The 16,152-nt window shown below is 35.5% G+C and overlaps 1 protein-coding gene and 1 long non-coding RNA gene across 2 annotated transcripts; both read right to left on the minus strand.

The window, feature by feature from the left end:
- Positions 1–1,123: 1,123 nt before the first annotated feature.
- Positions 1,124–4,439, minus strand: LOC113297780. The gene is made up of 3 exons (XR_003333714.1): positions 4,260–4,439; positions 2,199–2,283; positions 1,124–1,561 (listed from the first exon to the last, which is right to left on the minus strand). It is a non-coding gene; the product is annotated as an uncharacterized LOC113297780 (long non-coding RNA).
- A 10,414-nt stretch (positions 4,440–14,853) lies between these two features.
- Positions 14,854–15,719, minus strand: LOC113294851. The gene is made up of 2 exons (XM_026543227.1): positions 15,233–15,719; positions 14,854–15,080 (listed from the first exon to the last, which is right to left on the minus strand). The coding sequence occupies exons 1-2, from the start codon at positions 15,717–15,719 to the stop codon at positions 14,854–14,856; spliced, it is 714 nt and encodes a 237-aa protein (XP_026399012.1).
- Positions 15,720–16,152: the final 433 nt, after the last annotated feature.

Genomic DNA, 16,152 nt, shown 5'->3' on the forward strand with positions numbered 1-16,152 from the left:
GATTTGGGGTTCATAATCTTTGGTGTGCACAATACTTGTTTCGGTATAAGAGGATCCAACTATAATCAGTTTATCCTTGTGGTAGATTGATTGATTAGTTGTGTAGATCGGCATCAATACAATTCTTGGTGAATAAAAGTATTGATTGCAAAATCTTAACAATTACTTCAGTAGTTGAACATAAGATAGATCTAAGAACCTGACAAAGGAGTTTATGTTAAGATAAACAGAAGAGCCTTTGTCCGACTCACATCACTTGGTTGAAGAGAGTTGATAGCAAACAGATTTGTTGTTCCTTTACTGTTTGGAATACGAACCAAAGGAATTGTTCCAAGTACGTGACTTATTCATAAGTTGGAGGCGTGGGAATACAGACGGAACTAGGTGAACTATAGGTTTAGTTGCTTGGTCTCAACTATACGAAGTTGGTGTAATTTTGTGTAGCGGATTAATCCTGAGAGTATTCAATTCTGGACAAGGTCCCGGGGTTTTTCTACATTTGCGATCTCCTCGTTAACAAAATCTTGCTGTGTAATTTACTTTATATTTCCGCATTATAATTGTTTTATTATAATTAAAGTAAATTACACAAATGTTAATTCCTATTTACTTGATGAGCAATCCTATTGTGTTTGGTTAAGTCCGATCTTTTTTATCAAGTAAACATACTTCGTTGTTGTATTGTCTAGATCTCATATCCATAAACGATCACACGAAGTATGAACCGATTAGTTGCATTGTCTTGACTCTGTCCATAGACAATCAGTTTCAGATAAATGACTTATAAGTAGGAAAAGTTTAAGCTTGAGGTATATTTGGGTACCCTCGCCTTTTTAGATTCTATGAATGTTATTTCTATTTTGAGTAAAAGTGGATCTCAAATTAGTTGGGCTGCCGGTTCTATCTTAGATGATTGTTTAGTATTATCAAACAACTTACCTTTCTTTAAATTCGAATACATTAGTAGAGATTATAACTCTAAGGTTGATTCTGCAGCTAAATATAGCAGAAGGCTGAGTGTAACTGGTTCATGGGAAGTTGAATAACCTCACTTCGTGAACCATATCTTGTAATCCTTCTCTCATTTTAATGACATCCTTTTTTCTTAGCAAAAAAAAAAACAAACAAGAAAATTAAGTATTTATTACTGAACTTTGATAAAGTTCTAGATAGATGTCTTCATGTAATTTTCAATCATTAGTCTTCAACGATATCTTTGATTCAATAACTACTACTTAAACCTAATCTAGTATAAAACTTGCTGTAATTGTGACGCCCCAAGTACTTAACCTGCTTAGCTAATAGGATTACAAGCTAATTGAAGCATACAATCTAGATTAGCGATCTTAAGAATCTAGACTACATAAGCTAAGCCCAAAAGCAAACTCATACACTCTGATACAGTAGAAATGAAGATCTCTCATGTGATACGAATATAACCATGTGTTGTATACAGAGAAAGTATAATATAAAAATTATAAATAAACATCTTCAATTCGCTGAAACTTTACGCTACAGAAACGAATATCTTCACGTGCGCCTTTTTATCTGAATACTGAAACTGAAGTGGGAACGAATGAGCACATCATCCCAAAAAGGGGCTCAACGAAAACATGCAACTCTCAAGTAATCACTAACATGCTTCACAGTTCTAAAAGAATATAAATCGAAAGAAACAAAAATAAATTAATCATTCAGCTATTTATGCATCATGAAGCAAGTGTCACTCTAACCTCGCCAAACTCATTGGAGAAGACGACGCGAGAGAAACCCTAATCAATAATAATAACATCGTCCACACAGAGAGCTCATACGAACCATGATTCAGAATATTACTATCAAGATCAGAAAGTTAGACAAACAAGTATAATATGCACACGAGTGATTTCCCCAAAATAAAATAGTATATATAATAACGAAACGATGAAGAAGCCACCCTACTAGGTAATATTATAACGGGGAAGAAGCCGCCCTACTATATATTATTTATATACTATCGAAACAGGGAAGAAACCGCCATACTTAACTTAGCAAAGAGCCGTGGAGAATCACAGACACTCCTTGCGGGGAAATCATACAACGTATATTACATTTACATAGATAGTAAAACACACAACCATGCCAAAAGTAATAAAGACTCATCATGCTCGCAATAGAAAGAATGCTCAATGATTACAAGAAGGTTACAGAGTTCCCACCTGATTTGATGACAAGCCATGCCTACCTCGAGAACCTCAATCCACTGGTTCATCCTTTGAGTCGATCGTTGTTAATAAAGATTAACTGTTAATCATACAAGCACTCTTAGGAATTAGCCAAAAGGCACACACAAGGCTCATAACATAATCTCATACATTTCTCTAGTTATAGGCTAAGTGAACTATCTAATGGTTCTAAACCCATTTATGGATTTATACCTTTTCATTCTTTATTTTTAACATATCTAAGGTTTACTAACTCAATTGGGTTGATTATATAGTCCATTAGATAAGTTTTAAGAAGAATACAACTATGTAGAAGGAACCAAAGGATAATTCGGACCGTAAGGGGTCCAAAATATCAAACTAAGAAAACATGGCACTAAGCCCAAGCCCATTACCCGCGGGCTTGATACGGACCCGTTAACACAAGGTCCGGTCCATTGGGGTCAACTAACTGTCACAAGTCAAACTGACAGTCAACGTCCAAGTCCTGGTCAAATGGTCAATTCGGTCAAGGTCCACTGAGTCAAGTCTCAATGAGTTAACTCATTCAGCTACACTAAATCGGCTAAACATATTGAGTCAACTAAACTGACTGGGATGACTAGCAGGCCAAAGCCTTTGCATAAGCCAAACTTCTAATGCACACTCATAATGCAACAAACATACTAAGACCAAAAGATACATTTCTAATTACTATTCCAGCACCAAATACTCTTCATTTTACTTCCAACAACAAATTTCATCACTAGCACACTCCATACACCTCTTTGACTTATATACTACAATCCACAGCACCACACAAGCAACATCACCACTTGCATTATACCACGATCTCTGCTAGATTGTAACTCTTCTAACTATAGCTGGTCTTACTACTAGATCTGAATCCTATACTTCAGTTATAAAACCAAAACCAAATAACCCACAAACACAAATAACTTCAAGCCTGCAATATATATTTTCTACTGCATAACTCTTAACCTCCAACTTCATAGTCAAACATCAATTTGTGGAAATAACATCACCTGCAACTTCAGATGCACCACTATTTCTAACTCCATACACAACCACCAACATCAGTTCACTACACCTGCAATCTCAATACACTAAGAACCACCATGTCTTGATACCAAACTTCACTAGACTGCAATTTTAACACCAAAACACCAATTACCGACATCTTCATTACCACCTGCCATATCAGCACCAGATTCAACAACAACATCTCTATCACTGCATGTAATTCAACTTCACGTTACACCACACCATTCCAACTGTCCTTCCAATTAGCTCTAAGAGTAATACACATAAAAAACTCTTTTTACTTCAGATACAAACTCTTCTCTACAGGGTTAATAATTCTTCAGATTCATCACCACCAGTTCTTCACACACATTACAGATCAATCTCTTCCATATATTGCATACTTTCTGTCACAATTGTACATCCAAACTGCAACAGCATCTTCAACACAAGTAGTCCATGACATCTATCACACCACAACAATTGCAACACCTTGTTCTAAACTCACCAACACCATCTGCATCAACCCAACATCTACTTCTTTAGCTGTAATCCATACTAATCCTTCATTGTGAAACATCTATAGCTCAACTACAACCCCCACTATTCTAATTTCAGCTGCAACTTGTATTTCATCAACACTTCTTCATATAATCCTTGTCCTCAACTGTAATTCATTGACCTAATTCTTCTTCTAGGAACCCAAATTAACAACAACCTATTCTTCTCAGACCACCCTGGAATTCCTAATTCCTTGAATTACAAATCCTTCAACTCTTTGATTAAGTTTCACACTTGATCAAACCCAACTCTTCTTCGAACCCATCATTAGACTCAGTTCCCTCATCTAATCTGAATCACCAAATTAATGAAACCCTAACTTGTGAAACTAAATTCCTAGAGAATCTAAAATTAAACTTCATACAATCATATACACTTCAAATAACAACAGACCCACTCTATAATCGATCTATTTAACAATTAGTTTCATACAAAACATCAAATCAATTCAAAACCCTAAATTTAACTTACCCCTGCAATCTTCTTCCTGAGATCAAACAACTTCAGCGCCATCATCTTTTTCATCTAATCATCTTGGATAACTGAAACCCTCAAATAGGATTCGTTGTAATCTCAAAACTCGATCAGAAACAGAGAAACAAGGAAAGGAAAGAGAAAGAAGAAGATGAGGAAGAAAGAAAAGATAAGAAGAAGAATTATTACTCTTGGGTTGGTTTTGTTGATAAGACCAACGAAATTATAGAGGCACCCTGAAGTTGGATAAGGGCAGCCAGGTCGGTTCTCTACAAAAAGTCTAATATTCCCTTCTCACGATTCAAGTGATTTCTTCTTCGTTCGGTGTCCGAGTGACACGTTCAGGTAGTCTATTTCGCATAACTTTTCGAGATCTATCTAGTGATACTAGTTTCGTATCTAGATCGTTATTAGATTAATCTCCAATAATTAAAATCTATATTAACTAATCGATTCATTAGCGGTTAAACTATCTCTTGATCATCTCTAGACTGGTCAAACAGCGTTGACGAGCTTGAGTTTCCTTATAGTAATGGACCGAATCAAGAATGTGGTTCGGCATCTAAATTTTATTGTTAACTTTATATACCAACCCCAGTAGTTTTAACCAATCAATGCTCTAAAAATTTCATCCTTTGTCAATTTTAGTGACAAAACCAACTTACATATGGACTTCAAAAAAAAATTATACTCTAATTCCACTATGCTTCTTGACTTCTTGAATCTTTAATTCCTTCGATTATGCATGTGTTCGGTTTGTACTTGCTGAAAATCCATATCATCATAATAATTAAAAAGGAAAGGGTACCAAGAACATCACCAAATATTTTTTTTTATATCTTCTAGCTTCATATATCTTATGTATTAGGTGCTCCAACAAATATATTTTGTAACCTTTAATATAATAAATATACAAGATTTTCTTTTTGTATCTCTCATCTAAGGAAAACAAACAAACTCTAAGTCTCAACTAATGCCAAAGAGGGTAACTGATCCCAAGGTTTTGTATAGTTTCGCACTTAAAATGTAATCTCTGTATAAACTACTGCCACTCTGCCAATTCTCTTGTACAAATTTAAAGATACAAAAGGAAGTAATTAATGATTAAGTTTGAGGACTTAATATAAGTTACGTATTATTTTTAATAGATGTCTATCCGTTGTTCAATTTTTTAAGGAAAGGTGGTGTATATGTATGTAGATCAAAGAGCGATTGAGATCGTCCGGTTTTTTACATGACAGAGATTATGTCGCGGACCCTTAACCTGTCTATGACCCGGCCATAGATAAACCTTATCTTTGCCCGGCTAGCCCGAACTCTAACTCTTCCTGATTCTAGCAGCCTAGCTAAATTGGTAGCTGTAATAAAAAAGTATTCGTAACTTAAAAAACAGATTCCAAACTCAACAAAAATTCTAACTCCACCATCAAGACCAGGTCCAATCGTGGAAGCGCCACAAGGTGATGCATTTTTTTTATGTTCCTTCCAGGGGCTATTTGGTTTTGGTTTATCTGATTTTATTGGTACCGTAGTCAAAGTAGTGATAAATCAAGGTGAACAGGAACCAATTGATATACCAGACTTATTTTCCCGAAGAACAACCTAGAAATATCAATCACCTCACAATAATCTTAATCGACTAGCGAAACAGGATATTTTGGAATCACAAACGATTAGACGAAGGTGTTTGTGACTACTTTTCTATCTTACCTATCGGAGAAATTAATCTCAAACCAATCTTACGATTGTACTCAAATACGATAGAAACATCAAGATCACATCACGCAACTATAGAGAAAATAGTTGGGTCTGGCTTCACAATCCCAATGAAGTCTTCAAATCGTTAACCTACAGGGTCTCGAGAGAAACCTAAGGTTAAATGAGATTCGACTCTAGCTTATACAACTAGTATCACACATGAGGTGTGGGGATTAGGTTTCCCAGTTTCTAGAGTTCTCCTTTATATAGTCTCCAAATCAGGGTTTGCATCTAAGTTACCTTGGTAACAAAGTATTCAATATTCACCGTTAGATGAAAACCTGATTAGATTCAAGCGACTATCTTTCAACCGTTAGATCGAACTTAGCTTGTTATACACAAATGAAATGTAACTTCATTTAGGTTTGAGTAACCGTACCTAAACGTGTACACCTAGTTGGTTCAACAATCGTTAACCAATGGTTAGCCATATGAGAAATTTCATATCAACTTTATTCATCTTCACTATCACTAGTTCAAATGACCCAAAAGAACTAGTTAGAGAGTTGTTCAATTGCTTAGATCTCATAGAGGTACACAAGACATAATCAAAGCAAAAAAGATATTGATTCACTTGAATCGATTCATGAACATTATATCCACGGTTTGCAAAAATTGCATTCCTTAATTTATAAATGTTTTAGTTCACGAATAAACCGTTTTTAGGAAATAACCCACTTAAGTACGCATACCGGTACACATACTTAAGTACCCGGATTGAGCTTGTTTTTAGTTCACAAACTCCAGCAGAAATTCACGGGATGTGAACTTCAGACAGTACGCGTACATGTATGCGGACTTAGCTTTGATCATCCTAAACCAGTAAAGTACGCATACTTTGGTTCAAGGATTTTGGACTTACACAAGTATGAGTTCACATAAAATGTTTATATCCATTCATGGTTATATATTCTAAACTCTCATTTCAATCACTGAAACATTCTTAGAGGATGTTATATAGTTGTTATTCACAAACTATTTTTCATCAAAGCGATTTTCAAGAGATTGAAATAATCAACATGACTTTCATCGCGAGTAAAGATGAACTTGGCCAAATAGAAAGCTTACCAACACATATTTCGAGAAATAGATAAGCGAGATAAACTCGGCTCGAAATAGCAAATGTGTATAATCGAAGTCTATATAGCAATACGACTTTTGTCTCAATATAGGAAATAGAATAGATAGAATTTTGAGTGATAGATAAGTTCAAGTCTCCACATACCTTTTTGTCGATGAAGATCCACCAATTCCTTGAGTAGTTCTTCGTCTTTGCATGATGAACGCCGTGGAGTCTAGAGCTCAACTATACTTACTATCCTAGTCCGAGACTTAGCTATAAGTAGACTAGAAATCAAGACTTATAGTTTTGGCAACTAAACTTGACAAACAAGCTTGAGATAGCAACGTTTGCGAGTTCGACCGAGCAGTGCTCAAACAATCTCTCCTTTGTCAATTTAGTGACAAAACTATCAATACATATGAAATACAAAATAAATAAACTTTGCAACTTCTCATCCACATGCTTGATGTCCTTGGTTCTTCAACATTACTCGAAATTTTCGTCACTTCCAAGTACTCAAATGATTCCAAAGGTATTTAATTCAGCATCATTGTTGTTGAAGATCCGTAGCCATAGCAATAAGAAAACAATAGCTCTCAATCATTGTTACACAATGTCAAAGTATTATTACACAACATCAAAGTTCAATTGTATCACAACTTCGACAACAATACTATGGTGATATGTATCACTCCCCCTTAGTCAATACTTCATCTCACATGAAAACCACTCCCCCTTACATAATGATCCGAAAACCATATGTATTTGTAGTGTGAATTAGTGGGATTAATGAAATTTCGATAGAGACACTTCATGACCAAAAGAAAGTACATGTAAACTTTTTAGATGCAAACATATAGTCGAAACTAAATGCATTCATCAAGGAGTTTATAAAGATACAAGATAACCCCTAAAATATTCCACAGCCGCACTCCCCACAAAGATTTGGCAATTAAGCACAAGTTCAATTAAGAACTCTCCCCTGTTAGAGCATAGCTCGGTTGAACCCACCAAGCGTTGGCATGTCAAGTTTGATTGTCATATTTTAGTGAACCAAAACTCATTTAAATAGTCGCTTGATTATTTACTAGAGTCAACTTCGTATAGGTTAGCTTGAATGTATTAGGATGTGAGATATTACAAGTATTACGTGAAGACTTGAAGAATGTGAAGAAGTAAGGAGCTACAACGATGACATCATCCTTCCACTTGAGGTTAGCAATATTTGACTTAATTTGTTTCATTCTCCAACGTATCTTTCAAGTCGTGCATATTGAAAACATAACTGCGAAGCTGTGAATGATTATACTCTAGTTAGACGTAGTATTAAGCAATACAATACGAAGTATAATGCTTATCTTTTGAACTTCGTATATAAGACATCGCCATAATCGTTTGAATGCTATTGTGATTATGTATGGGTATGAGGTGAAGTTTTCGTCCTAGGAAACAATGTTTTACATTCATTTAAAGGAATTACATTCATGAACTTGTTTTGTGAATCGAAAGGAAAATCGCTAGGCTTATTGGTATTGTTATTCGTTGCAATTTTTTTGAATTACCAATATGGGTGTTTAGTATAACCGTTCATGAATTGCTTATGTTCTTGGTGAAAATATTCACAAGGCCTAACTTATGTATTGGTATGACTTTTATTAGTGAAACCGATCTTAAGTAATCACCTGAGATGGTATGATTGATTTGTTGTAATTGGTATGACCAACTTTAGACATTGGGGGACCGATCCTAGTAAGAGGTGCAACCGATCACAAAATGGGAATCGATTTTTGTAAGAGGTGCACCAAGTTTCTAGTTATTTGGAACCGGTCCTATGAACATGTGCAACAAGTTTCTAGTTATTGGGAACCGATCCTATGGACATGTGCACCAAATACAAGTTAGATACCATATATATGTGGAAACCGATCCTAGTACCTAGTCAACCAAGTTTTTGGTAACTAGCGTGACTAATTCTAGTACCCACATGGAGGTAGAACCGAAACTTGTTTTGGTAGAACCGTGAAACCATGTTTGGTGATTTGATAGGATAATCAATCACATAGTTCTTGGAAGTCAGATGAACCAATTCTAAACTCGTTTTGGAAGTGTGACAAATCGGTTCCAAGATAGTAAATATGAATAAGGATTTACTAAGTAAAGATGTCGACATACTTTGAACATGTGCAGTAACGCTTATCTTTTATTGTTCAAATATATTCCTTAATAACTAAAGGTGAATACCGGATCGAAATAAATTGAGAATCTTTTAATTTAGGTTTTTAGTTTTATATGCTTTTAATTTCCAGCAATTAAAATGCATATCTTTAGAAAATAAAAATTGGTAATGTTCATTTACTAATTGGAGATTTTCTACTGAGATTTCGGTTAATATTTGGACACATCATTTCTAGGAATTATGGAAACCGAATTTGGAAATATATTGTGTATCTTGAGAATATTTTCGGTTTTGGAAATTCCTTGGTGTCCAGACTTCCTTGGTCTATAAATATTGAAGTTTGCATTTCAAGCAAACTAATCCTCAGAGCCAGCAAAACTACCTAGTTGTGTTGTTACTGGTGGAACCGCCTATTCGGGGAGGAAAGTAACCTAATTAGGCGAAATCTCTTACGACCGCTCGGTTTAAAGACTTATTTGGGATTGAGAAGCTCTATTAGTACCGTTGGTGGGAAACTAGATAATTGCAGTTAATTATTAGTTTTCGATTGATTTGATTGACTAGCGGTTGTTGAACTTTGATTGCACCTAGTTTGTTTCTGCTTGAGAATCTTCTCTTCTGATATAAGATTCACTCAAACGAGATCGAAGTTTCGACGGGGATCTTTAGACTGTTTGTAGTTCTAAAGAGTCTTGTGATAATCCATTGTTAACAGACTCCATTCTGTGTGTGATTTATCACAAGAGATTCAAGTTGATTGTGTGCAGGTGTTTATTGAAGATCAAAGGAGATTTGAAGACAAAAAAGATATTTGGGTTCATAATCTTTGGTGTGCACAATACTTGTTTCGGCTGGAAAAGGATCCAACTATAATCGGTTTATCTTTGTGATAGATTGGATTAATTAGTTGAGTAGATCGACATCAATACAATTCTTTTTGATTAAAAGTATTGATTGCAAAATCTTGAAAATTACTTTGGTAATTGTTATTGGATAGATCTAAGGACCTGACAAATGAGTTTATTGAGATAAACAGAAGATCCTTTTGATGAACTCATATCACTTGGTTGAAAAGAGTTGTTACCAAACATATTTTTTGTTCCTTTACTATTTGGAATACGAACCAAAGGAATTGTTCCAAGTGCGTGACTTATTGCAAGTTGGAGGCGCAGGGATACAAACGGAACTAGGTGAACTATAGGTTTAGTTTCTTGGTCTCAACTATACGAAGTTGGTTTAGATTTTGTATAGTGGCTTTATCCTGAGAGTATTCAATTCTGGACAAGGTCCCGGGGTTTTTCTGCATCTGCGGTTTCCTCGTTAACAAAATCTTGTTGTGTCTTTTACTTTTCTATTTCCGCAATTATAATTATTTTATTATAATCAAAAATAAAATACACAAACGTTAATTCTTATTTACTTGATAGCAATCCTAGTGTTTGGTTGAGCCCGAACCTTTTATCAAGTAAACATACTTAATGGTAGTGGAAATTGAATAACTATCCCTATTTCTATTGGGCCTCTACAAATATCCCTAACAGACTTTATAAATATCCCTAATGGCATAATTGATATTTTTATCTAAAATCTAAATTTTAATCATTCCTTATTTAACCTTTCGCTCTTACTTTATTTTTCTTCTTTTCTTTTTTATACGGCATAGAAAAATCTCCATCGCTCCCACCACCGCCATCATTTCAGAGTGAGAGAGAAACATATTTGAGAGAGCAGAATTTTGAGATTGACGGAGAGATCTTCAGTCGAAAATCAAACCAAACCCACCACCACCATCTTCATCGTCACCACCACCCCTACGACCACCATCTCTATCGCCGCCACCACCACCACCATTACCATCATCATCTCGTCACCACCAACGTTATTTTTAAATGTATCAGATCCAAAATACTCTCTCATTATCACCGTCTTCTTCTCCAGCAGGAAGCCCTCTCTTTTTTGATTAAGATGAATATTTGATTTAGAAGAGAGGACTTCCTGCTGGAGAAGAAGACGGTGATATATGTGAGTTTAAGACGGAGATTTAGGTTTTCACTTGTGTATTCCCTTGATCTGAACTAGTTTCTGGTGGTGGTGGTGGTTAAATTGATGAATCTAGGGTTGGGGTTTTGAGCTACTGGTGGTGGTGATATGGTAAGTTTTGATTACTTTGAAGAGGGTTATTAGCTTTGTTACTAATTTAGCATCAGCATTTTCAATTTTATTTTCTTCATCTAGGAAAGTGTTATTATTACGGTGTTTTTTTGGACTTGATTCAAAGTTGCAGTTGGGTAAGCACCCCCTTTCTCAAAATTTCATTTCTAATAATGTCTGCAAGTCACGGTCATGAGATTGCTATCAGTGCTTGTTAAATTTCAAAATTCTAATTGAATTTATTCGCATGAACTGTTCCTAAATGAGATTTTCTTTTATTTTTTATATGTTCTCTATTTGGATTTTTGAATGCTTAAGAATTAATGAGATATAAGAGAACTAATTTTGAATGGGAACTAAATGTGAACTAACAGAATGTTTAGACGAAAATCTACTACAACTAATATGTTTTTATGGGATCAACTCTTTTTGTTGACCCAATTTTTTTATGGATCAACTACTGTTGTGGACACCATTTTTTACATTTTAGAGAAAGATTCCCCTAAACTGTTGTTGATCCAAATTTTATGGGATCAACTACTGCTGTTGATCCTATTTATGGGATCAACTCCTGTTGTTGACGCCATTTTTTAGGTTGGTGGTAATGACACTATTATAAATTGTATTTGTATTGGATGTTTTTAATGGTGGTGGAAGGTATAGTGGTAGTGGTGGTTGTTTGTGTTTGCGGCAGTGGTGGTGGATGTTCCAACATAGTGTTGGTGCTTGTTGCTATGGTGACTGCATTTCCTTAGATGAGTATAATTATGTTTGTAGTTTAAATGCTTGGTTTTTATAGATGTAAATTCTTCAAATGTTGAATTTGTGGAGCAATGGTAGCATGAATGACTCCATGTCAGATGATGCGTGTTCGACTCACGCCAAGTTCAGTCATTCGTATGTCAATTTTTTTATGTCAATTTTGGTTGTTGACTCTGTTTACTTGGATCAACTACCATTGTTGATCCCCTAAATTGGATCAACTTTTACTGTTAGTTCTATTTTTATTTGGATCAACTACTGTTGTTGATACAAAAATATCAGAACCAGTGGTGGCGGCGACGGTGACGGCGGCGACGAACTAGTGGTGGTGGCGGCGACGGACTAGTGGTGGTGAAGGAGTGGTGGTGGCGGTTGGTAGGTGGTGGTTGTTGAACGGTGGTGGTGGAATGATAGTTGAATGTTGGTGGTGGTGGTGCTAGTGGTGGTGGTGAAGTGGTACAGGAAGAAATTTGTTTGATTTTGAAATAAAGAAAAATATTATATGGGTGAGGGTATTAAGGTAATCTAATTTTAAATGGATAAGGTTATTAAAAAGTAGGGAAATATTTATTATTGTATAAGGATGTATTTATTGGGTTTCAAAAGTAAGGACATATAAATAATGTACCCTTAATTGCACGGTGTTGTTATTGCATATTAGGCATCGTATCGTGGCCATGCTGTGCAATGAAGAATGTAACATCAATATATTCTGTCAAGCTTTTAAATTGTTATATTACGCTCTTCTTTCCACGAGCTTCTTCCGAGAAGCATTTTTAAGTAACGTGTGCTTACCGATGTTCTTGTATACAACACCATATATACAGTTCATACTTTTATGGTTACTCTTGCGCCACGCTTACATTAACCTACGCAGATAAGGAATGGCTCAACGTTTTAAGTTTGATTTACATGAATACTCATATTCGTGTCGTCATCGTCATGTATCATAAAAAGTAGCAGCGCATTAGGGCCGCAGATTTGCTTCAGTGATCCATTTGGATATCGAGTTTGTCTAGTGTTGATGCATGAGGCGTAAAACGTGACGGCCCGGCACAGCCCGACCCACGAAGTCGCGTGCTTAGCGTGCAACGTGTTGTGTTGGGATGTGCCAGAGATTTAGATGTGCTGTGCTGTGCCGTGCTAAATGGTGTGCTGGGCTGTGCCAGAAAAATAAACGTGCATGTTGTGTCGTGTTATGCTGTGCTAACCCACTTATTTTATGTTTTCCAAAGTAAATATTTTTCAGATATTTTAGTTAGTATATGTATTATTATAGAAATTAATGAGCATAATCAAAATAAAATGTTAAAAACCTGCTAAAATTATGGTTTTTTTTTTTGTGAAATATACATGAAATATAATGTATTGCGTTGTATTTTATCCATAAATTGGCGTGCTTTCTTCGCGTGTCGTGCTGTGTTGTGCCGCATGCTTACACGTGCCACGTGTTGTGCCGTGCTGATGTGCGTATCTTTCTGGCACAACACACTAAGTTAACGTGTTGTGCACGTAATGTGCCATGTTGTGCTTAAATTTTAACGCGATGTGTTGTGCCATAAACGTGCTGGCCCGGCCCAATTTACTCATTCATGAGGACATGGGAATGCTAGTCGACTACCCCGACCATTTGAACTAAAAGTAGTTGGATATATCAAGTTGTTGTTTTTTTGATCGGTAAAGAAGAGGTTCATTGATAAAAAAGTATAAAGGCTATACCGCGCTAAACAAAGTACAAAGGAAAAACAAAAACAAAAAAGAGGTAACATGCTACCATCCTAGAAAGGAATGAAATAGATGTTGCACCAATCTGACATGACAATTGATGAGTTTACATACTCAATTTCCTTAATAGCAAGAGCCCATGAAAACAAGCAATAAATTTCTTTGTTGACAACATCAAGCGCGTTGTTTTTTGTATCTATAAAGATTGTTGTGTTCCTTTCCTTCCATATACTCCAAATGATGGCTACAAGTAGCAAATTCCAACATCAGAACTTGCTGCATTGTGTTGAGTTAAATTCTAAGCCTGCAAAGAAGGAATAATTTCCCCCTGCATACAATAAAACCGCTTCAACTTATTCAAAAATGTATCCCAAACCTTTCTGGCAAAAGAGCAATGCAACAGTAAGTGAGAACTTGTTTCATTACAGTTGCAAAAAACACAAGTGACAGGAACTTCAATACCCCTGTAATTCAACAAGTCTATAGTGGGGAGGTTGTTATGAGCAATAAGCCACAAGAAGAAACCAATTCTTGGAGGACATTTAAGGTTCCAGATGAAGGTGAAAATAGAGCTCTGTTGAATAAGGCCATCCTCCATAAATATTTTCTCATAAACTGACTTGACTGTAAAGACTTTACTCTTAGTAAGAGTCCACTGCAATTCATATGTTGTATCATTAGTGAATATGAAGGAAGCAAGATCCGTAATAAGAAGATTATACTCAAATCTAGCTACAACATTGAGCCTAGTAGGAGTATGTAAGTTCCAAACATAAGAAGGACCATCCGTGACACACATTTCTGAAACTGAGAGATGCTTTTCTCTGGAGAGAGCAAACAAGTTTGGATAGCAAGTTTTAATGGGAGAATCATAAATCCAATTGTCATACCAAAACCTAACAAAAATACCATTATTAACCTTGATTTAACAAACTTCAGCACAGAGGATTTAAACTTCATGATAGATCTCCAAACGGACCTGCCATAAGTACATTTTGCAGTTTTACAATCCACTGAGATGCATCAACACCATACTTCTCAGCAACAATACTTCTCCAAAGAGCTGAATCTTCAGTTGCAAATCTCCAAGTCCATTTTGACAGTAAAGCATGATTTATTTGTTTGAGACTTTTAATACCAAGGCCACCAAATTTCTTCCTTCTATTAAGAGCTCTCCATTTCACTAAATGAATTTTTTACTTCCTATATTGTCATTCCATAAGAAGTCTCTCATGATCTTTTCTAACTTCTTAATAACAAAAGCAGACATCTCAAAAAGGGACATGTAATAGATAGGAAGACTGGCTAAGACACTTTTAATCAAAGTTATTTTACATGCTCTTGACAATAAAGTCTTCTTCCAACCAGCAAGCTTAGCAATAAACTTCTCAGTAATCCTGTCCCGTTTAGCTACACCTCCACATTTATCTCCAAGAGGCAAACCAATATAAATTGTAAGAAAAACACTACTGTAGCAACCCAAAATAGATGAAAAGACAGATAAATCACCATCAAAACAAACACCAAATATCTGACTTTTGGCAAAGTCAATCTTCAAACCCGTCAGCATCTCAAAAGAAAGGAGAATTAATCTGAGATTCTTAACTTGTTCTACATCAGCATCCAAAAAGATTAGGGTGTCATCAGAAAATTGAAGATGACTAATAACTGTCCCATCAGATTTAGCTTGAAAACCAGATAATAAACCTTCTTCTTGAGCCTTCTTTATCATGAAAGTAAGAGCTTCTCCAACTAACAAGAATAAGAAAGGTGAAATAGGGTCACCTTTTCTTATGCCCTTGTTACTTTTATGCACTACCATTTATAAGCACTGCAAACCTGACATATTCAACACAACATTTAATCCAATTTCTCCATATTTCTCCAAAACCCATCAACTTGAACATATCATCCAAAAAATTCCAGTTAACATGATCAAATGCCTTCTCAAAATCAACTTTGCACAATAGACCTGGTTTTCCACTTCTAATTCTAGAATCTATGAGCTCATTAGCTATCAAAACACCATCTAAAATTTGCCTTTTTTTTCACAAAAGCTGATTGTTGAGAAGAGATAATTGTTGGAAGAGTAAGCTTAAACCTTTCTGCCAAAATTTTGGATACAACTTTATAAGCCCCATGCACAAGACTTATTGGCCTTAAGTCTTTAATCTCCTCAATACAGTCCTTCTTACGAATCAAAGCAATAAAAGTATTTTTCAACCTCCAATCCAAAAAATTCCTCTCTTGCAGCT

The sequence above is a fragment of the Papaver somniferum genome, chromosome 7 (genome assembly GCF_003573695.1).
Source record: "Papaver somniferum cultivar HN1 chromosome 7, ASM357369v1, whole genome shotgun sequence".
Classification (NCBI taxonomy): domain Eukaryota; kingdom Viridiplantae; phylum Streptophyta; class Magnoliopsida; order Ranunculales; family Papaveraceae; genus Papaver; species Papaver somniferum.